Genomic DNA, 21747 nt, shown 5'->3' on the forward strand with positions numbered 1-21747 from the left:
CTCCAGCTGTACAGAGTCAGCTGGAAACAACTTCTTTTTCTTTTATACTAAGAAAAGATGAAGCACTGAAACATCATTTTTTTACCTTTGTACAGCACAAAACCAGAAGATGATTTTTTTGGTTGGTGGGGTTTTGTTGGTTTTGGGGGTTATTTTGTTTATTTTATGCTGCTGAATCCAATTCTGTAACACAGTTTTTTATTTTGCTTTTTATGTTTGTTATTGATTTTGGAAGTCTCTGTTTTTGCATTCTTATTTTGGAGGTCTGACTCATTTTTAAAAAATGAGTGGCACTCTCTTTTTGAAACCCAAGGCTTATTAAGCAGCATCCGGATCCCCAGAATTGAGGCATGTGAAGTCATTGGTCATGTTTTAAAATACAGGTACTGTATGGGTCCTGTTCTCACTGAAAACTGTCATTGCCTTCAGTTGGTGGGTTTCTTCATTTCTTCATTCCTGTCCTAGGTCCTCTTCACACAGAGTCCAAGTTAAATTTATGACTGTCACCGTTTCCCTAACCACAAACCAGAGCTCAAGCAAGCAAAAATAAACTAGTGACTCAGATTAATGACATCTCCCTATAAAATGTCACTTTTAAAAAAGGAAAGTAACCTGGCACTCTAAGGAGTGTGAAATGATGCTGTATCATGCAAGAATGTCTAGAATATATTAGCAAACCACAGGAAGAGGCTTGTTTTACGCACTCAAATGTGTTTTGGATTTTGAAGGACATGCACCTCCCTCCATTGTGAAGATCTCTAACTCAGGTTTTAATGCAATCCACAGCATGCCCCAACTGTCGCGTAAGAGTTTATATCAAACAGCTAATGCAATCGCCAAGTATCAGACCAATTTGGTTGAAAATCCCTGGGAGAAAGGGTCCAGTTACTAGTTCTGTGTCCAGCTCCAGATCTTAATTTGCCAAATGCTGAAATGGAAGAGGAAGTTGCATCTGGAATTTTTTGGCCAGTGGGTTTGTGTCCAAATCACAGGTTAATGCCTTGCTCAAGATTTACATTTTTAAAATGCAGTCAGAAATGTGTGTCAGCTCCTATTTATAAGTTCTTAGTTCTTGGCATGTCATTGCTACAATTGTTTTGATTGCTGTTAATGCACCAAAAGTTCCCACCTGAGGTCAGAACATCTTGGGTTGGCAGTGGCAATGACAGCTGTCTATAAAAGCAACAGGGTGAACATGTCATGATGCTTCCCCACAACTATCAGTCTCCAACTGTTTGGGTCTCAGAGGCTTCCAGGAATGTTGTCTTTACTTTTAATATTCCTTGATGCTAATAGCTCACCTCTTCCAGTTGATTTACATGCAAATATGGGACAGACTGCCTTGAATAAGGTACAGGCTATGTCAATGTGAGAAGAGAAAACATGGTGGAGTAGATCCCCAAGGTCAGGCTGCAGGTTGACAATGCAGCCAGGGAATATCCCATAATCCTGGAGTTATCAAAGTTGGGGGCAGATTTGACATAGGTGGGCATGGAGTACCCGGACTTGTGTAGTATCCATTGGGTCATTCAAATTGCAAAACAGGGAGAGCTGGTCCTGCTCCACAGCACAGATCCTGGCAGCACTGGGGAATCAGAGTTCAAGACCAAAGGTGGGCTTCTGAAGGCAGGTTTTGATGTGCAAGAGACCATTTTCTGTTATAGACGATTTCTTGATGTGACAGCCATATAGGGGACTACTGCTATGTAACTGAGCTAGCCAGTTCCTTTTCGTGTGCATGAGAACTGAAGGCTGACCCAGAGGTTCTTCTAGCTCAGCACTCTATCACCGACAGTGGCCAGTGCCGGATGCTAAGGAGAAAAAGCAAAAGTAAAAGGCATGTGTATTCTTCTGGTATGTCTCCCAAGTTTTAGTTCTAGAAAAGAGAGGGGTAAAATACATCCTGAGCATCCTCAACCATAGGACTTCAGACATAATGTTCATCCTTTGGGAATGTGTGGGCAACATTATTGTATATTTGTGGTTTTAAACGCAGTTAAACTTATTTACTTCAGCGCACAAAGGAAAACCAAACTGTTTGTGGAGAACAAACCAGGAAACTTGCTTAACTCTCCCCAGCTCTCTGTAACAATGGACCATAAATAGGTCAGACATTTCTTGGGAACCAGGGAAGATGAGTATTGGAAAATGCCACAAATTATGTTTAAAGAACATTAAAGTGGTGACAGACCAGTAAATGCTGGGAAATTCAAAGATACAACCAGAAGCTGCCTGTGTAGCTCACACTAGAATGGGGGTGAGGGGAACAAGGCACATTCTGATGTAGTAAGACTAACATGTTAACCTTTGCTATTAAAATCCTTGGCTGTTTTTACAAATACTTTCCCTCTAGAAATGTCATGAAACTTTTCCCATCTTGCTAGTTCACCCAGTTAACTAGAACCACTTATGGAGGGGATTTATCTCAGCTATGTTTGGCTGCCCACAGTTAAGCATCTAGTCTGAACTTGTCGTCTGGGGTCATTGGAGAAAGGTAGATGCTTCTAGCGAGCAGCTCATCCCAACATGAGAGGTGTCTAAAGCACTGGAAATAAATTGCTATTTGGCAGTGCTTTCTGCCTCCTTACTATTGAGGGCATATAGAGAGTTTGCCATGACTTTTAAGCTCAGTCAACCCAACTGTAAGATAATTCAATTAAAGTAAAAGCAATTGTGGACGTTTGGTTGTTGGTATTTTGGTTATTTTTTTTAATTTTGTTTTGCTTTTTACCCAGTTGATCGAGTGAGTAATTCAGAAAAAAAAGACAGGTTTCTTTTAAAAATAAGTAAGTTTCTAAATCACATGATTTCAAAGCAGAGCCTCAAAACATGTTCTTTGGAGCTCACAAACAAGGAGGCATCAATTCCTACACGATCATTTCTGAAATGCCATATGACTTATGACTTCTGTGGATCTGAATAACTTTTGGAGCATTTGATGCTGACAGTTTTGGTTTTAATCTTCAACTTGATGCAATTTTAATTTTCTTATTTTATGTATGGAGAACTTCCTACTGTGTATGCCATTTCCCTCAGTAACACAGATGGCTCTCAGACAGCTACTACTCTCCTGTGCTTTTTTAGTCCTATGCCCTAAACTGAGAACTGGTTAAAAATCTGAAATTTTGGTAAGAATTTGCTATGATTTTGACATAATTGGTTCCTAGTAAAAATAAAAATAAAGTTAGCTATTTATTAAGGGGAAAAAAAGGCATATTGAAATGATTCAAACAACAGCACAGGGCAGTTTACTGTCTGCACAGGGTGCCCATAGCTTTGCTCACTGTCAAGGCTGGTTATGGTCTTGGTCTTGTTTGCCTCTCTGGAAATGTGTTAATGTGCCACAGTCAGTTAGAGAACGCTCATCCGTGTGCCAGAGCTGTATCCTTATTGCTGGACACTATCATGGCAGCTTTTCTCCATACCCCTCTTCCCTATTCTTGTCTGAGGCAGCATAATGAGTGAGGACTTTTCAGTGATGGGGAGTACAATGCTGTAGTTTCTGAGTGCAGCAGAGGTTTGAGCTAACCTGCCATGAATTAAAAAAACTCCTAGATGGCTCTTATATCAATTTCAGGGACTATGTTTTAAATCCAGTCCAGAATCCTGACAGAGCAAAAATGGTCTAGAGCCTGGAAAGTGCAGCACTGTCCCACCCCAACCTTATATGTTAAGATGATTAGGATTTCCAGCCCTAATACTAAGAAAGTTAAGTTTGTCTACTTCTTAATATGTAAATTCACATCAGATGTGTGTCAGTCATTGCAATGAAGGCAGACTGGAAGTGTTGGTTAGATGATTATATTTGATATATCTCTCGAGTGCTCTGATCATTTGTAAGGAAAGATCCACCATCCTTCAGAAGCCAGATTTGCATTTCTGCAGTAATCCGTTATACCTCCAGAAAATGAATAGAAAACTCAGCAGCATGTGGTGCTTTTGAAGGGTATGGATGTCAGCTGGGGACCAGTGCATTTAAAGCCCTGGGCTTGGGCTGCACAGTGAATCTCAGCCTGGGCTTGAGCTGTGCCATGTTCACACACCTGTGTATCATCAATTGGATTTGTTGGACACTGCTATGACCCCATTGTTCACCTGAGTAAACATAGGCATCCTGCTGCTGTGAACTAAAATTATTGCATTAAACCAGGGCTAATGCTTGTACGAGGAAGCAAGTGCCTGCCATGTATGAAAACAGAAATAATGTTGTTATGGCTGAAGAGCAGAACGCTTGTAAATATTGTAGTAACTGGCTTTTGTGTGGGTTACATCCAGATTGTATTCAAACATTGACAGGTTAATTACATGTTTCAAAGATTGTTTACTGTGATCTGAGAGGAAAGTGTTATTAAAGAAGTGTTCAGCATCTAACAGTGCTTTTTTCCCTTTCTACTCCCTTCTCTGTTTTCCTCCAGCTGATTACTCCTCATGCTATTCGTGTACAGACGCCTCCCCGACATATCCCAGGGGTTGTAGAAGTCACATTGTCCTACAAGTCTAAGCAGTTTTGCAAGGGAACGCCTGGAAGATTCATTTACACAGGTAAGGATGCTTTAGTACTAGATATAATGTGGAGAAATAGGGCAGGCAATATATCATGCTTCCTCGGGTTTCTGTTTTTGTCATTAAAAACTGGTACTGTATTTTAGTATTTTGGCTGAGCACGTCATGGGAGATACCAATTTAAGGTCGGATTTCAGAAATGGATGACCATAGAGATGAATCTGAAAATATACCAGTGTGGGATTTTTGTTCGCTTGTTTGTCCTCGCAGTGGGACATCTCTTTACCCAGGCAGGGGGAGGAAAGAGAGAAACAGATACTCCACTACTCAAACAAACAGAGGAAGAGTACAAGCATAAAGAGCCAGACATACTAGCACAATCACAAACCTGCCTTCCAAGAAGTATTCTGCTAAATATCTCCATCTCATGTTGTCTGGCAAGTGTTGCAAGTGTTCAAAGCAGCAGCCTGTTTACCTGCCCATCTCACCACTACATACTTGTCTCTGACTTCCAGGGAGGCTAAATAGCTTTCACCCCAGCTGATGCTGCATAGTGACTTGCAGCATATTTTGGGGTTGCATCTGACACTGAGATGATGAAGTCCAGTGGTTTGGTCTGAAGAATTATTGAAAAAAGCCACATGAGGACATTGCAGGTGCTGTCAATGTTAAACCACTCTCAGCAGTGATAAGAATGGTATGGGAAATAAGTCAAGTAGCAGCCTAACTTTTTAAAATGATGTGTGTCATTGATTCCTTGGAAGGTATGCATGCTACAAGAATTAATGGTTTGGTCCAGGTTTTTGTGTGCTTGTCCTTTTATGTGCTTGTTGTTTCACATATGGAGACGGGACTGACTATTTCTGTAACCATTTGCCTGAACTGTGGTTCATCGCAATCCAGTGCAGTTCCTTTCCCCATTCTTGATTGCCCCTGGAATTTTAAGAATAAGATATATGATAAATACTTGTGGTTATGAGGCATTCTGAATTACAGTGGGCACATATTTTGCTCCAGCTGTGAAAGTACACACAGGGACTCGAGGCAGACGAGAGACTTCTGGGCTCCAGCTGGGTAGCAAGGATCTCATTTGATTTTTCTTAACACTGAGAAAGTTGAACAAAGGTGCCTTATAAAGCTTTGTTGTCTTTTACTAATACCCTCTCCCCCAGCTGGGATTATGTACTGGGTTCCTTTAAACTGGGTCTTAAAGTGTTCACATATCGCTTTGCTGGCTGAGCAGCAGGCACTTGTGGAGGCTGTGTGCATTTATTGTGAGTGTTATGATTTCAACAATGTGTGGAAAATTCATATATTGGACAATAATGCACCATATCAAGGAAGATATTTAGGGTTTGAATGTGTTAGGACAAAAGAAAAAGCAAAAGCAAAGGGTCAGATTGTCAGCTGGTGCAAGTTGCCAGTGTGTACCACATGAGAGTGTCAGCCAGAGCTCTGGGCAGTGTGACCACGAATCCTTTCCCTTCTCACTTTCTTACTCACAGTAAGTTGTGCTGTCCTGCTTGTTGTCAAGCCACCAGTGTGACTGCATCTTGGGCTGGTGAAATGGCTAGTATGCATGTAGAAGAAGAAAGGGAAGAAACCCACCCCAGCTGACTTTGAAAAGACATTTTTGGGGACTTCGTTTTGTGACTTAAATGTGAAAATGGTGTGGACCTGTTTTGGTTTTGCTTTTCAGATCATCATTAATTAGCTTTTCCAGTAAAAAGGAGAGCAACAGTTTAGCCTGTCTGCCCAGAAGCAGATGGCTGAATGTGGAAATAAGGTGTCCCAGTAGGGAGAGCGTTTCCATATATGCCTTTCAGGTTAGTGTTTAAAACACGTTATATTTTATTCAATAAATGAAAGTTATGTAATACTAAACAACAATGCTAAAATCAAAGGTGATCTAGTCCACGGACAATTCTCTTACTTAGGCAGCTTTTATGGAGTTACGGTAGATACAGAAAAGCTATTGTGACTGAAATCCTATCTCACACAATTTGCATTTTCCTTTTAAAGGCAGCCTGAACTTAAATGTGGCTTTTTAATAAAGACTAAATGAAACTAAAATAAAAACAATTAATGCATCCTGACCTTCAGAAGTGCCTTCCAGCCCTTTAAACAAAATGCAGGTTCAGTACACGCCTGCCGATTAGTTTTAGTTAATTGAAAATTATAGGATTGACCCAAGAGGAAAATTTTGTTTGCACTCCAATCACTTTTACAAATTAAGGAAAATTACCACAATTTTGTTTAGCTAAGGTTTCACACTGAGTTCACGAAATTAGCTCAGCCATCCCAACAAAGTCAGCACTTTGTTAGTGAGCACTAGAAAAAAACTAATAGTCTATGGTGTGTACAAACGAAGCATAGAAAAAGCTATGATGCTTTAGAGAACTAGGCCAAGTGTTTTTAATTAGGATTATTGGTTCATTGTAAGTTTTGAAGAACAATCAAACTAGCAGATTAGCTGTTTCTTTTAAAGCTAGAATTTCTTGCCATTCATTTTTCCCATGAGAACTTGTTTTAACTCCCACATAGCACTATTTTTTTTTCCCTATTTTTTTTTTTTTTTTAACAAGCCTGCAGGAAATGGACCAATTGGAAGTTGGGATACAGTAACATTCCCCAGCATCACTCCAGCCGATGGGAGTTTTTCACAATGTTCTTCAGTGAACTCAGTGTTCTGGAACATATTACAAAACCACAGAGGCCAAATGTTTTCTCAGAGGAGTTTGGCCTCTGTTTTTGGCCGAAAACATTTCAGCATCACTTGCTGCTTATTTACCCTGCTATTAAGAACAAGAAAAGGGTAGAGGAGAAAAAGGGGAAAGAAAAAAAAAGAGAGAGTGTGTGTGAGAGAGAGAGAAAAAGACCTGGGGTTTGTGGGCGGTGCAGGAGTTGATCAAGCGTAGTTTCCTTTCTGGTGAGAATGTCCCTGCTCGTTAATGGTCCCATTTTGTGGTCAGGTCTCATTTAGAAGAAATTATTTTTAATCAGTGTTCAACAAAATATCCCCTCAAGCCACCTGGCTGTAAACTGGTTTTTTCTTACTGTTAAGTACTTAAGTTCTCAGAAGAAAATACCCAGTGACCCATTAATTTTAGCCTCTTTTTTTTTTTATCCCGTTTAACTGCAAATAACTTAGTAACATGATCTCTAAGTAGTCCATGTGCCATCTAGAAATCAAGGTCACATATATACAGAGAAATCCTGGCTTTTGTAAGTATTTTTGAAAGAAATAAACCAGTGTCAACCCTATGCTTACAAGAAAATGTAAGGTTTTAGTTTTCCATCTGCAAAGCAAGCCGTTAGCATGAGCTTAAAGAGCAATTATTTCTTGCGTTTTAAGCTTTGACATTCCCGAGAGAACATTTAGATATACAGTCGTCCGAACACATCTTGCATGTGTGTTAATTTTGGAATAATATTAAAAGTTCATATTACATACAGAAATACTCAAACATGCTTGTCAGTAGTTCCCTGTGCATCTATAAGTCTCTTATGGTACTGAAGAGCAGTAAGTGAATTAAGCTTCATGTTACAACTTAGGTGGTGTCGTGGTTTAAAGCCAGTCAGGCAACTTGTGTGACAGTATCTGGCAGAGAAGGAAGAAATGAGGCTTCAAAGTCCTGTTTATTCTAAATCCTAAGACCTGATCTAGTTGTAAGACCAGCAAGGAGAAAGCAATTTAAAGTGGTAGGTATCACTACCATTATTTTAGAACTGGAGAAACTGAGATAAAGGAAGGAGCCATTAGGGATACAAATCCATAGGTAGTTTCCCAAGGTGACTGGTTGAGTTAAATAAAGGATGAGATCTGGCAAGAAACTGTGGTACTTGGACAAGTCTTTGAGGTTTTTTTTTGGTTTTTGGTTGTTTTTTTTTTTAATTTTTGAGAAATGGATGCATCATGGACAGCATGACTTTCACAGATGGATTTTGCTGTAGTACTCTACTGCAAGATTTGAGTGGGACTGCATGAATGTAAGTGAAGGGAGATTTTATCTCCCTGCATATTGGAAAGGACATATGGAAGGTCCATAAAAATGCATTATGCTGCGTCTTCTGCCACCTGCTCAGTTTAAGGTTTTATGCTTTTGTTTCCAAACTAGAGCAGAGGACTACATAGGGGCCAAAAGTATATAGCTTTGTCACTAACGTTATGTATACCACATAGGTTTAATTCAGATTCTTGGTGGAACACTACCCCAAATACTGTTCCTTTTTAATATATTTTTTTCTTTCTTTTTTTTTTTTAAAAACGGTTGCATGGTTCGATACAAGTTAGAATTTAGGGACTATTTTCATTTGCATTAGTCTTACAGGGGGCTGGGGGCTAAACTGTGTCAGTGGCAAGTGACACAATCCCTTCCCCAGTTCTTTGGGGTTTGTTATAAGCTATGGGCTATAGTATGTCTCTAAAAGTGCTACTAACAGGAACGAGTGGACGTAGGGTCAGCATAGACACATAGGGCTTGCTGTGCAGTGTGAATAACCCAGACACTGAGCGCTGAGCCTCCAGGATAATTGTGATGAAGGCCAAGTAGGTCAGAGTGGAGCACTGCTGAGACTGACCAGTGTTTGCATTACGCTTTTGAGCCGTTGTGTGTGGGGTAATGTAGAAATGCTAGCATTAGGAAGGTCAGGATATTCGCAGAACTGCTGGGAGACTGCCTCTTTCTCTGAAATGTCATAGGACTTCTTAGAGAACTTTTCACTCCCCCAGTTGTAGAAGAAATAGCCTTATGTGGAAAAATCCCTGCTCCATCCTCATTTCACCTTTAATTTACTTCTGAAAACATTTGAGCCTATGTACAAACAGCAAGACCCTTACAGATCACAGATCATTAATATTTTCAAAAGCCTCAGTTTTATGTGGCTTAATTTTTAGCTTTTTGTCTTTTTTTTTTTTTTTTAATTTGCAGAAGGACAGGGATTGTTGTCTTCTGAGAATCATTCTCTCTTCATTTCTGAAGTCAAATACCTCCAAGAATAAGAGACCAAAAACTACCCATCACCATTTAAAGTTTTAGTCCATGGCCAGGTTAAAGTGATGTACAGATATCCGCCCAGCATTGGAACTGCTTAAAAGGTGAACTCTGGTCTCTAAAATTTCCAGCCTGGTAAACTTCAGTGATTCCTTTGCTAGGAAAATTTTCTGCTTTCAAGAAGGCACCAATAACTATGCAAAGTTCAAAAGATACATATTCAATGAAGCAATCAGTTTTCAGAATGGAGAGTTCTGGAGTTTGTAGACTTTAAAAAGTAGGAAAAAAAAAAAAGGGGGGGGGGGGGGAGAAAAAAGAAGTGGTGATAAGAGACAGACTGGCTGTCAAGAAGTTCCTGTAGCCCCACTGGAGCCTTTCTTGATCCCCGTGGGCTAGAGTTTGACCCTTGCACCACCTAACCTTGGCCATAGCTGTGTGTTAGTTCCTGAGAAATGTTAAAATCTAGTGGCAGTTATTCTCAACATCAGTAATACACAACCCCATTAGTTTTACAATGCCTCATTCATGTGTGTTTATTATTAAATCATGAGCACTTAAATAGCTGATTAGTATAAATGAGGAGAGAGGCCACTGCCAACAGGACAGTAAAAATAAAATAAAAAAGTCAGCATCTCTGATCCTGTCTTGGGTTTTATCCTGATGTATTTATAAAATTCTTCACCCTCAAAGATACGACAATCATTAATCTGACATGAAATATAGAGCACATCACTTCTGCAGACAAGTGACCAGCTACGAGATCTGGTAGCTAGCAAATGAATGTCATTTGTTTTTAACAGCAGTTTTTATCTGCCTTTCACTAGTAAATATTAATAGCAGTGGTAGAATAAAAAGTATCAGAGATCTTGAAGTTAAATAGTCACAGAGTGCTATGGAAGAATAGAACAAAATCCCTCAAAGAAATGTATAAAGTTTAAAGTAAGAGCTGGTGTCTGTTCTTAAAAGTAGGAGAGCCTGGCACTGCAGGTTACCCTGTGCTTTGGATGCTCAATATAAAGTCTGTTCCTGATCTCAAAGATACTCTACAGAGGAGAGATGGTAAATCCTAACTATGGCACTGTCAAGTAAGGAAGAATGAAAATAAATCCTTTGTAAATGTAGACTTTCACTGGTAAATTTAATTAATTTCTCTGGTAACAATCAAAGAACTCCTCATAACAGCTATCAAAAAATATCCTAATGTGGAGTTCTCACTGGGTTCCCCCTTCATCTCACTGTACTGAGTATTCATTCCCAACTAGACCATGTCATGAGGACACTGGAGGCATCAGGTGGAGTGTGGAGCTCAGGGATGGACCTGTATTTGGGGTGGTGCATTGGGCTGAAGAGGTTAAGCTGTTCTGCTACCACAGGAGTTTGCCATAGTCACTAAAGAACTGGGTCCTCATGGCATCACTGCTGGCTGGGTCCAAGATGCTTGCAGGTAAAATACAAGTGGGAAAAAAAGGGAGGGATTGGTGCAGTCTCTCCTTCCAGCACGTACGTCAGTGGCTGGGTTGTAACCTGCCCTTGAAAAGAAAATATGTCCTTAGGAAATCTCTATTTGAGTTTAAGCTTGAACCTGGCCCTTTCTGAGTTCCAGTCCATTAGCGTAGTTGCTCTCCTGAGTCAGTAGTTGCAATTGTTTTGGCACAGTCTTTTCTAGGTGAGATAACTTCAGTTTTTATTATTTGGTGGTGGGCTTGGGAGTTAAAGTTCTTACAAAAGTGCTTGTTTTGAAGTTTCTTAGGATGTGCCTAGTAAAGTGCAGAGAGTCACCAGGCTCGAATATTGAGAATATTGGGGTTGTTGGTTTGGTATGCAGAAAAATCAGGAAAAGAAGCTGAGAGGTATCCTAATTTGTTGCAGGGAGAAGAGTGTTACCAGCCAGTGAGGAAGCAATGGAGGTAGACTGGAAAATCCCTTTTGTATGCTAATAGGAACAGAAAACCCTCATATCTTTGGTATTTCTTGAACGCTGGCAGCACCACACTGCAAAAAACACTGCAAAAAACAATCACTTAAAGTGTGCAGTGTACCTGTAGGACAGCTGCAAAATGAAAGCAATTACAGCAACCATCAGAATAAAACTGGCTGTGAAGGAAGCATATTATTTTGCATATTTTATGTATACACTTTTCAAGAAATATGACCTTTATTTTCTAGTTAGAGGGAAGTGCAATCAGAGTCTACACAGCAAAGGGTAGCTGGATCATTAAAAAGAATATTTTCTCTGATATTAGAAGTCTAAATGGGCACTAGTCCCTATTCACAACTTGCCTGTTTCTGTCTGCCCTGAGTTAATAAGTGATAAGGCCAAAAGAGAAATAAATCACTGAAGTCCCTGTCCAAAGAAAACATATTGACTACAGCCAGGCAAATAACAGCCCATAACCAATGGTCTCATTCATCATTCATGTAATAGGGATATAAAGTATTCTCTACCTATGAAACCATAGCGTAGGAAAAAGCCTGATAAGCCCCCAATCTAAGCTATGTGATTTGATTATTAAAGGACATGAACTGTTTGTCACATACCTTTAATCTTTAAGACGTGTTGCCATTTCTAAACTATAAATTTGTGGTAAAGGATTAGAAAGCTATTAACAATGAAGGTATAAACTAGACTTTATAAGGATTCCTGCAATTGTCATGCAACCCTGTAGACCCTTGGAACCTTAACCTATTGAATATAATATAACATAGTTATCTGACCTTCAAAGCCAATAAACCATTTTTTGCTTTTCAAGTTAGACTTACTCCATGATAAATTAACCCTCTGGGTTCACAAAATAAGCCTTGTAAATTCTTTTCTTTATCCCCACCCCAAAACCTTTAAATTTTCATGCCTTTGCTTCAAAACTCTCTTATTCCAGACTGAAATTGTCAATCTTTTTTTATTCTCCTTTTAGCTCATGTCAGTTGATAAGATATTATTCCCTCTTTTAAAAAAATGGCCAATAAAATAGAGAGCTGAGGTGAATTTCTAAAAAGCCTGGACTGCATTCTGTGTCTACAGGAGGCTTCACTGTCTTGTTTCTTGAAGTGTGGGTATTCAGATTAACCAAATGCCACAGAAATGGACAGTTTATAGTAGCAGCAGCAGCTGTACTGCTTACCTTAATGCATTTTGATCCTGTGCCCTGAAAAGAGGCACAAAGCATTATCTTTTTGCTGGTCCAGAAAGCAGACTCCTTGGCTACTTGTTGCCACTGAAATACTTCATAGACAGTTAGCTGGGAATTCTGGCTGCCCTGCAGGTATATATGTACCTAACTCACCCTTTCTGTGCTTCTCATGGGATGCAGCAGGTTTTGATTTCTGCCTGGGACCGTGGACAGGATTTAGTGTGTGTTGTTGAAAAATGGCCAAGCTGTGGGCTAGGCTGTCAGAGGTGCCCATGTGCACAGCACGCTGGTGCTGGCAATGAAGTCAGAACATGAATTTAGTGCATGGCCCCTTGAGGCACACTCTTGCACAGCACTACCTGCAAAATAGCCTCCTTAAGATGTGCTTAATCCTTTGAGGTGCTTGTTAGTGAGGGTTCATTTTGCTTAGGCATTTTGTTACACAAGTGAAGGCTGTATGGCTGGCTCAGACCAGCAATGTGCTGTGCAGCCATCGTTCCCCAGAGGCAGGACTTGGGCAGCCTCCTTGCTTTGTGCTTGTGCTAGCATCCCTACATAGCCCATAATGCTTATCTAGCCTGGTTAAATCTTGCTGACAGCAATGACTACAGAGTAGGTGTGCCCCAGTATAGCCCATGTCTACAGATTCAGGCTTTTTTGTTAATATATAGATAAAAGGAAAATCTTGTACTTGCAGCCTTTCATCTCAGTGGATGCAAGAGCAATTTATTGCATGGAGTGTGAAGTTCTTTGTACTTTTCTGCTATCTTGCAAGAACTCACACAGGCTCTTCTGCTTAGTTATGAAGATATCAAATGCATAAATGATGTGGTCTGCCGTGGCGTCTGGTTAGAGATGCTGGAATCAGTTTAGTTCCAGTATGACTAAGCTCAACCCTGAGAGCTTTTCAGGCTTGTCCAAAATGCTGCATAGTTGCCTCTTGGTGCAGGTTGCAGTGTCCATTGTTACTTTATTTAAAAAGTCAGTTTGAGTATTTCCATGTGTAAGAGATTGCAGTGTGCAGTGCAGACATGCTCTTGGAGGCTGGAGAGACTCTGCATTGCTGGCACCATAGGACAAGCAACTCGGAAAGGAAGGGAATTGTAACCATGGTGTTTTAAATGATCTGGGACATTTGGCAGTAGTCCACATTTATTTCATGATAATGGCTGACTAATATCTCAGAGAAAGTAGAATTTCCTTGGAGATTCCATCTGCTCGAAAGTTGTAACAACCTGAACAAACTTTGCTAGGGCCTCCTGGCAGATCTCTATCATCACCCAGTTGCTGATGCTGCTAAGAAAGAACATTGTGGCATTAGTACTACTGCAATTCTTTTAACATTTGCCAACTTCCCCCACCCCCCAAAAAAATATCTGAAGCTTAGTAAAAAAATCTCAAGCCCAATTGTTTGAGGTTTGCTCATAACCTTCATTGAAAGGTGTTTTGCCATTGGATCTTGCCATTGGTCTATTGTGAACTCTGTAGCTCATTACAGACGTACAACACTCCTGAACTCTGCCAAGTCAAGCATACACAGATCTGTTATTCCACAAGGTAGAAGCTATTTAATATACTAGTACACAAGCATGTTAGCATGATGTAAATTAGACTGTGGCTTTGCAGCGTATCAGCTATTCTGCATGAACTTCTTTCAAACCCATGCTGAACAGAGACTACCAAGTATCAGATAGCTCATGGGACTTTACAGCTTGGGAAGATAAATGTGAACAATCCATTCAGTATCACAATAAAGAGTGGGTTTGGACAGCTACCTTTGGAGACCTACAGTCTTGCATACTTTACCTTAAGGTATTTGCTTGGCCCTACCCAATGTTATTTAATCTTTCAGCATCTTCTTTAGTTTCCCTTCTCTTCCTTCCCTCCCAGATGTGATTTTTTTCCTGTTTTTTCTGTTGGCATAAATTGTGGTTAACCTCTTTGCATGAAGAGTTGTGGACCTGAACTGCTCTTGCATAGCACCAGGTGTCAGCATTGGTGGTTAACAAGAGGAAACCCCATTCCTAGCAGATAGAGGGTTAATAAAAAAAGCAAAACTAAACAAAACCCAAAAAGAACCAACCAAAAAACACAGAGAGAAAACCCCCACACAATCAACTAAGAATGGTATTTTTTTTAATCCCCATAGGACAAAAAATGCACATAGAAATTAAGATGTTGTAACAGACATCTAGCAAAGAAATGCATGCTTTGTTAAAACAGAAAGTGGCACCAAATTCTCGGTTTTAAATTTCTGAAAATTACAGGGCAAAACCTATGAATTGTGAAACTTGCTGTCACTTTTTAGTACTGCAGCATCTTCTAGGGTGGGCATTATCCCTTTTCAACATGATAAGGTCTTTTTTTAAGCTTGTCTGCATAAGGAATAGAAATCTAGTAAGCCCTAGTGACCTTCACTTTGGAGCTCTGGGGCATGGTACCCTGTTGACTGTCTCAGGCATCATCTTAGAAGTGGGTAAATCACCATCATGAAACTATTCTCTCTGTCCCCTGTCTACAGGTGGGCTCTGAGCAAGTGCTCAAAACTAGATAAGAAGTATTACACTCTGAGTGACCTCACACGCTAGGTGCGAAGCAGGAAAGTTAACTATTGCCCCAAGTACTACTGTCCCATGATAGTTTCTGAAATACATGTGCTTATTGTGTCTCTTTTTGTTTCATTTTTTGTTTATTTGTGTTTGGTGGTTTGTTTGGCTTTTTCTCATAAGCTATATCCTATTGCTAGCTTTCGCTGGGCTACTTTCCTTAGAAGACTCATCAAATAAAAATACACAGTTTGTATGCTCAGGCAGTTCTAGCAGCAAGCTTGTGTTTGTAAAAATGAAAGGCAAGGTTTTACTGCCAGAAGTAACCATGAATTCATGATGAAAGGTTGCTTCTGCAAGAGAAATATTTTTTCCAAATGTAGATCTCTGACTAGTTTCACTACTCCAAAAAGAATTCTCCTCAAAGTTGACATGCATGTTGTGCACAGCTACGAGAAATAGTCACTATGTTGTCGTTCCTAAAAATAAGTCTTCAAGTGGCCATCATACTGAAAAGCAATATTTTCCCTACAGGCTTCTAATTTTGAGGTACTTTTAGTTCCCTTAAATCTTACATTGAAACGTGCATGTCGTTTATTTAAAAAGAAGAGAGTGAAACATGCCTCACTTATTTGCCTTAGATTGTGTTTTCCCTGGGTGTTTCTGTCAGCTCAGGCTCTGTTGTTGATAGGAGGGGGTCTCAGGGCAGTGCACTGTCTGGCAGGTCAGGGACAGTAACAAGAATCTATTCTAGGTGTCTTTTGTTCTTGAGTTAAGAATTTAGTTCAACTTTCTCAAAGACCAGTCTGCACATCGTGTCTTCACCAAAACTGTTCATCCTTGCATTGCTTGCAAGTTCTGTTAGAAAGACAAATGAGCCTTCTTTAAATTGGGGCCTAAGGGAATGGATTGAAATGACCCCCCTCCCCTCTCCAATTTCCCCCATTAGACTTTTTTCACAGATGTTCATGCCGATTAGAGCTGGGAAATAAGGGAATTTCTGTGGACCATGAATATTCATTTGTTTTTTGGCAATGAATTTCCTTCAGTTTCTCTGTGGTGTTTTTCTCCTGGCGAATGTTTGAACGAGTGAGTTAGCTGAGACAGTGCATTTTAAGAAAAATTCAGTGTCCTATGGAAAGTTGACTTTCCGTGGTGTATGTGTCTCTGAACAAAAGGATGTAAAGCTGTTGGTCGGTAAGAAACATGACTTGAAACCAGCAAACACACAGGTGAGGAGATGCCCTCTGCAAACATATGCTGTAAGTGGAGAATTTAAACCAAAAATCTGTAGCACTCCACTCTAATGATCTATCTATAAGGATAAGGTTAATTAGACAAACTCTTTGATAAATACTTTCAGCTAACAAGTTAATTGGAGAAAAATATCTCTGTGGACAGTTACTGAGAAGGAACGGTTTGTTATGAATTACTTTCCCTACTGTAGTACAGAGGCCCAGATTTGAAGAAGCTGCTGGACATGCTCTCTGGGGAGTCTGTGATGCTATCCTTAATGAGCCCAAATGGATATGAGCGGAAATCTATACAATTCAGAGCAGAAAATCTCATGGATTTTATTTTTTTTCCCTTCAGAATTTTTCAAGTGTTAGAAAACGTTGAATGGAGATGGCTGTACCTCCTACTTTTCAATCTTGTAATTCTGCAGTAAATGTGAGGATAGAAATTGTAGCTGATGTGAAGGGAATAGCCATGATCCTGCACTGCAGTCCACGAGCAGCCAGGCCAGGTAGACTGCATGCAGGAATTTTACAGGATTCCTCTGACTTCAGTGGGAATCTACAATTACATTTTCAAATGACAACATTGCAGTCCTTGGGATCACCCAAAATTGTCATTTTCTGTGTAGCACCTTAATACTTACCCAGCGTGTTCTGTGGAATAATGTACACAATTTTACAATAACTATGTAATTAACTCACTTTGCTACTCCCCTCTCCAGGGAAACTCATGCTTCTATTAATGCTATTAGGAAGGTCCTATGCATAGAACAAAGAAAGTGGTGCAGCAGATGAGTTAACATGATTTGATTTGCAGATGCTTTAAACACTTAGCAGGAGACAGCTATGGAAGCTAATTAAATCACTCTAAGGTGCACAGGATTATCTGCTTTGCGAGAAACAATTCCAGTGAATTATGGTCGCCCTTTAGCTGAGGGGAAGTAGAAAGCATATTTGTTTGGAATTAAATTTCCCACGCAAAGTGCCCATCAGACCTCTCTTTCCCCATACGTCTAAAATAGTCTTATTTTGTAGCCCATATGTTCTAGGAACGTGAATTTTGATTTTGTAAGAAAGTGGCGCTGCTTTCAACTTTCTTACGTAAAAATTTTCCTACTTAGCTATTGATTATGATCTGCCTTTAAGCAGTGTCTTGTGTAAAAAATTGTGTTGGTACATTCACTACCTCTCAGATACTGCATCTTATTTAGTGTACCGGAATTCCCAGTTTAAAGTAATCACAAAATTTATGGAGAAACGGATAAAAAAGGTTGTAAAATATCGATTTGGGGAAAATAATAACACAACTCATCTATAATAAGAAGAAAAATGAAGCAATAATTCAGGTGTATTGAACGGCTTGCTGCTGGAAGTATTGATCCGGTGCTTTACTGTGCAACATCACACCTAACATTGCAATGGAGGAACAGCACTGCATTCCCCTGCTCGTTATTTCCCAGACACTATTGCCTTGTTACACAGGTCCCACAGAGCCTGGATTGCCAGCAGGGAAAGAGAGGAACCCCCAAAATAACCACAAACCTGTAATATGTTAAGGTCGCAGTATCCCGCTGTAACAACATGCAAACACTGTGCTCCCATGCTCCTTTAGGACAATCCTGTAGTTTGGCCTTGATTGAGTTTTTTGCTCTAGCTCTCTTTGCTGTATCACATGTATTGCCTGTATTCTGTATAAATGGTACCTCTGTGCTGCCTCTTTCGATAGCAAGTAATCCAAAATGGTTTAATTGAAGAAACATGCTTCCCTTAAATATTGACTTTCAGGAGACACATATAAAAATGCCTAAGCTTATTGCAGTGTTTCCTTACTGTGGCAATAAGCAAACATTGAAGAAAGGACAGCAAAGGTCAGTGGAATTTTCAAGTAAACGCCTCGACATTTCCACAGCATTAAACTCCATCATGCAACATTGCATTTCTGTTTATCTGCTGACATCTGCAGAGGTATCACACTTGATTGTTTGGCATAAATAATTTAGCAGTGAGAATTTTATAATGTGCACAGATAAGATTTACCTATGCAAAAATAATAATTAAGAATTAAGAAACTGTGCCAGGTAAAAAATAGTGAGCTCCTGTAACAATGCAATGTTTTAGCAATTGTGAAGGCAAACATGCATCCAGTGCTATGAGGAAGCTGCTTTATATGTGCCTGCAAACTTACTGTATCCCATGTGATCCTTATCTAGAAATATGAGCCAGACCAGATGAGCAAGTTCTGAATGGATCAGGTCTCCTGCAAATTTCAGCTAATATTGATCTGCAGGGTTTGCACTGGATCCTCAGCATTGTTGGGCTTGAAAGGTTTTCGCCCTTTAATCCATACAGGAGAGGGGGGAGAGTGAAGCAGACACTTCCCATCAAGTAATGGGGGAAAGGGAGGAAAAATGGAAGGAGGAAAATAATCTATGGCTGATGCAGCTGCCAAAGAAAATTGTTTTCTGTAAGCTGCAAGAGCCTGCAGTAAGGCTCTTGAGCCATCAGTACTGAAGGGAGCACAGGTTGCGATGGTCATAGCATCTCACCATGTACTACTTTCCCAGCATGAGTTCTCCATCCATTGGTGTTTGTTTTCCTGGGCAAGGAGGGCTGAGGAGTGTGCAGTGGCTGCAGCCCTGGGAGGTTTAAGATTCCTTCCATTTGCATACTTGCAGCTCTACACTGGCTCAGGAAGCAGAAAACGTGCAATTGTTTTTGTAACCTAAATAACATTTCTAGTTTAGAAACCCCAGGGGAAAAATCATTGTCAAGCTGGCAGGTTGAGATGGCATGATGATAAATGACTGAGGTGTGTGTTCTGACTCTGCAGGGACATGTGGGGTGAAGAAAACCCTCTTCTCTTGAACTCTTTGCATCTACAGTCAGGAAGGGACAATTGCAATCTGAAGACACTCTTGCCTCTGGAAAGGACCATGACTTTCTTTTCACTGAAAGAATTATTTTCTTGTGGGTTAAGGTGTTTGTGGCATAACATCTTTTCAAGGCATTGGCAATGCTTGTGTTTTTTTTTTTTCTGCCTTTGGTGATTGCAGTCATAGGAGAAGCAAAAAGTTGTGTTATAAAACACAGGAAACGACTATGGTGTGGGTTGTCAATAGGGCAGTTAAGCATTTTCTGTGTTTTTTAGAAAGCAGTTTGAGACATACAATGTTATTGGCCAATGAAAATTTTCTTGCAAAAAATTTCCTAGGGATTTGTGTAATAAAATCTAAAGCTGAATGAAATTCATCACAGATACTTTCTCAAATTTGTGCAGTAATTTGCTAATAACTTTTGTCCCTCTAGATTTCACAAATTTGGTAATTTGAGGTTTTATGAAGGGTTGGTGTTTTTTTTTTTTCCAAAACATTACTTGCAGTGCCTGTTTTTTTTCTCAGGGAAATTGATTTTTTCACATAAGCTCTCATAATGAATAATTCTTTTGTATTAAAATTTGTTAAAAATGTCCATTTGGTTATTTACTACTTTTCAGAAACTCTGCACATATAAAACTGATAAAGGCTCTGTACTTACATATATTACTAGTCAGTTTTCACTATTGTTTTCATTTAAAATGGTGTAAATCAACTGGAATCCTTTAAGTTTCAAAACCATCATTACTTAGAAGCAGCTAAACAACTTGGTGAAGGTCAAGGAAACTCTTTATGTTACTTGAGTTCTCTATTAAATTAGGAATCTAATAACCTTTTCAAAGTTTCATGAGATTAAGAATTGCATTACCTATAGTCCTTACAGTAAGCCTTGACAGCCTTGCTACAAGTGTTTAGTGGACTTTCCATCTTGCATTATGATCTCCACCATCCCATTTCACAGCCATACTTGACCGACAGTCTTGGTTGGACTTGGGTCATCTCTCCCTGCCCCCTGAGCTAAGCCTACTCACTTCTCTGCTGGCAGCACTGGCAGGATCCCCTCTTAATGTTTGCTTTATGCTGGTTGTAGCTACACCAGGGCATTTTTCATCTCCTCTAAAACCTCTGTTGGACCATTGTTGCTGAAGGAAAGCTGGGTAGCCTTTAATATGATTTAGGATCCTAATATGTATATTGCAATTACAGGTATGGGTACAGTAGGTAAAGCCACACACTGATTCAAGTCCCACATACCTCTTGGGCAAAATAAATACTGGCTCTGTCTTCTGTTGGCTTTCATTTCTATACTTGTTTTGTTAGTTCCATGTAAGTATTTATCCAAGCCTTTTTAATATGGTCTGAATAGAACTGTTTTGCAAGTTACTTTGACAATTGCTGGTACCTTTTGAGAGAGCGAGATGGTTACGTACACAGCATTTTCGCATTAGGCTTCCTGTTGACGCGTGTACGCAGCTTGATTTCTGTTAAGTTTTAGTCTGGTAAAACGGAGAGGAGAAAGGCTAGAGGAATTATATTACCTTGTTGAATTGCTCAGAGCATATTTAGATAAAGAATTACTTGGTGCTTTTCATAGTACATTATGCAGTTGCTTTTTTTTCCCCAGTCATCTTTTTTGCATTTTGTACTTCGTTATTTTGATGATGCTGAAAGAAAAAGAGACAAACTCCTCTCTGTAATTCACTCCAAAGAAAGTACCATCTCTTTCTATTTTCTTATTAAAACCAAATTGTGTGCAATTTGTAGGAAATTGAAACCACATTTTTCACTTAACTTTCCAAAATTAAAATTTATGAGGAAAAAGGAGCAATAAAGCAGTTACAATCTGGTCATCTATAATTATCTCTGTGGTTGGAGTAGTTCCACATTTAAAGGAAGTGACACCAAAAGTTTATCAAGCTTGTGTCACTACCAAAAATTTCACTTCTCTTTTATTGTTTCAGACCACAAGAACTGCTTAAAAAAGTATTATGCACTTGAAAATTATCTTGGTGCAAAAGGAATTGGGTGATCTATAAAAACAAAGCTTTTCTCTGAAAAACACAGAACAATATTTATCTTCCTTGTTCATTCATTTTAGAATATCAGTGTTAAAATAAATTTAACAAATTGTGCTCTTTAGGCTGATTTGATGGAATTAGTTGTGGAAAAGCTTAATTTTCCTCTAGATCTATTTCAATGTATATGTTTCACATTATTCATTTTCTTTTGCTGTTGTGTTTCCCCTCCACTGCGTTGCTTGCTCTCCAAGAACAATGGAAATGACAGTCCAGCGCCAGAGCTCTTGACTGCTCCACCTCTAGAATGTTAGTGGCACTTGCTTTAGTTTTCTCATTTTGCCTTTTTTGTCTCTGAATTAAAATCAAGCCAAATGATGGATGCCCATTACAATCAATTGTTTCAGACAAGCCACCAAAAGTATTGTAGGATTCATTTACATTTAATCA

At 39.5% G+C, this 21747-nt stretch overlaps 1 protein-coding gene across 8 annotated transcripts in view; it reads left to right on the forward strand.

The window, feature by feature from the left end:
- Window positions 1-21747, forward strand: part of EBF1 (EBF transcription factor 1) — a 278437-nt gene that overhangs the window by 207395 nt on the left and 49295 nt on the right. For all 8 annotated transcript variants that reach the window (XM_061456792.1, XM_061456797.1, XM_061456793.1 and 5 more), the window contains exon 10: window positions 4416-4542. In XM_061456792.1, coding sequence (XP_061312776.1) covers window positions 4416-4542 — 127 coding nt within the window. The remainder of the gene's footprint in view (window positions 1-4415; window positions 4543-21747) is intronic.

The sequence above is a fragment of the Pezoporus flaviventris genome, unplaced genomic scaffold, assembly GCF_033815535.1.
Source record: "Pezoporus flaviventris isolate CSIRO_AGI_PZ_B2104156 unplaced genomic scaffold, CSIRO_AGI_Pfla_v1 ptg000023l, whole genome shotgun sequence".
In the NCBI taxonomy this organism is placed as follows: Eukaryota; Metazoa; Chordata; class Aves; order Psittaciformes; family Psittacidae; genus Pezoporus; species Pezoporus flaviventris.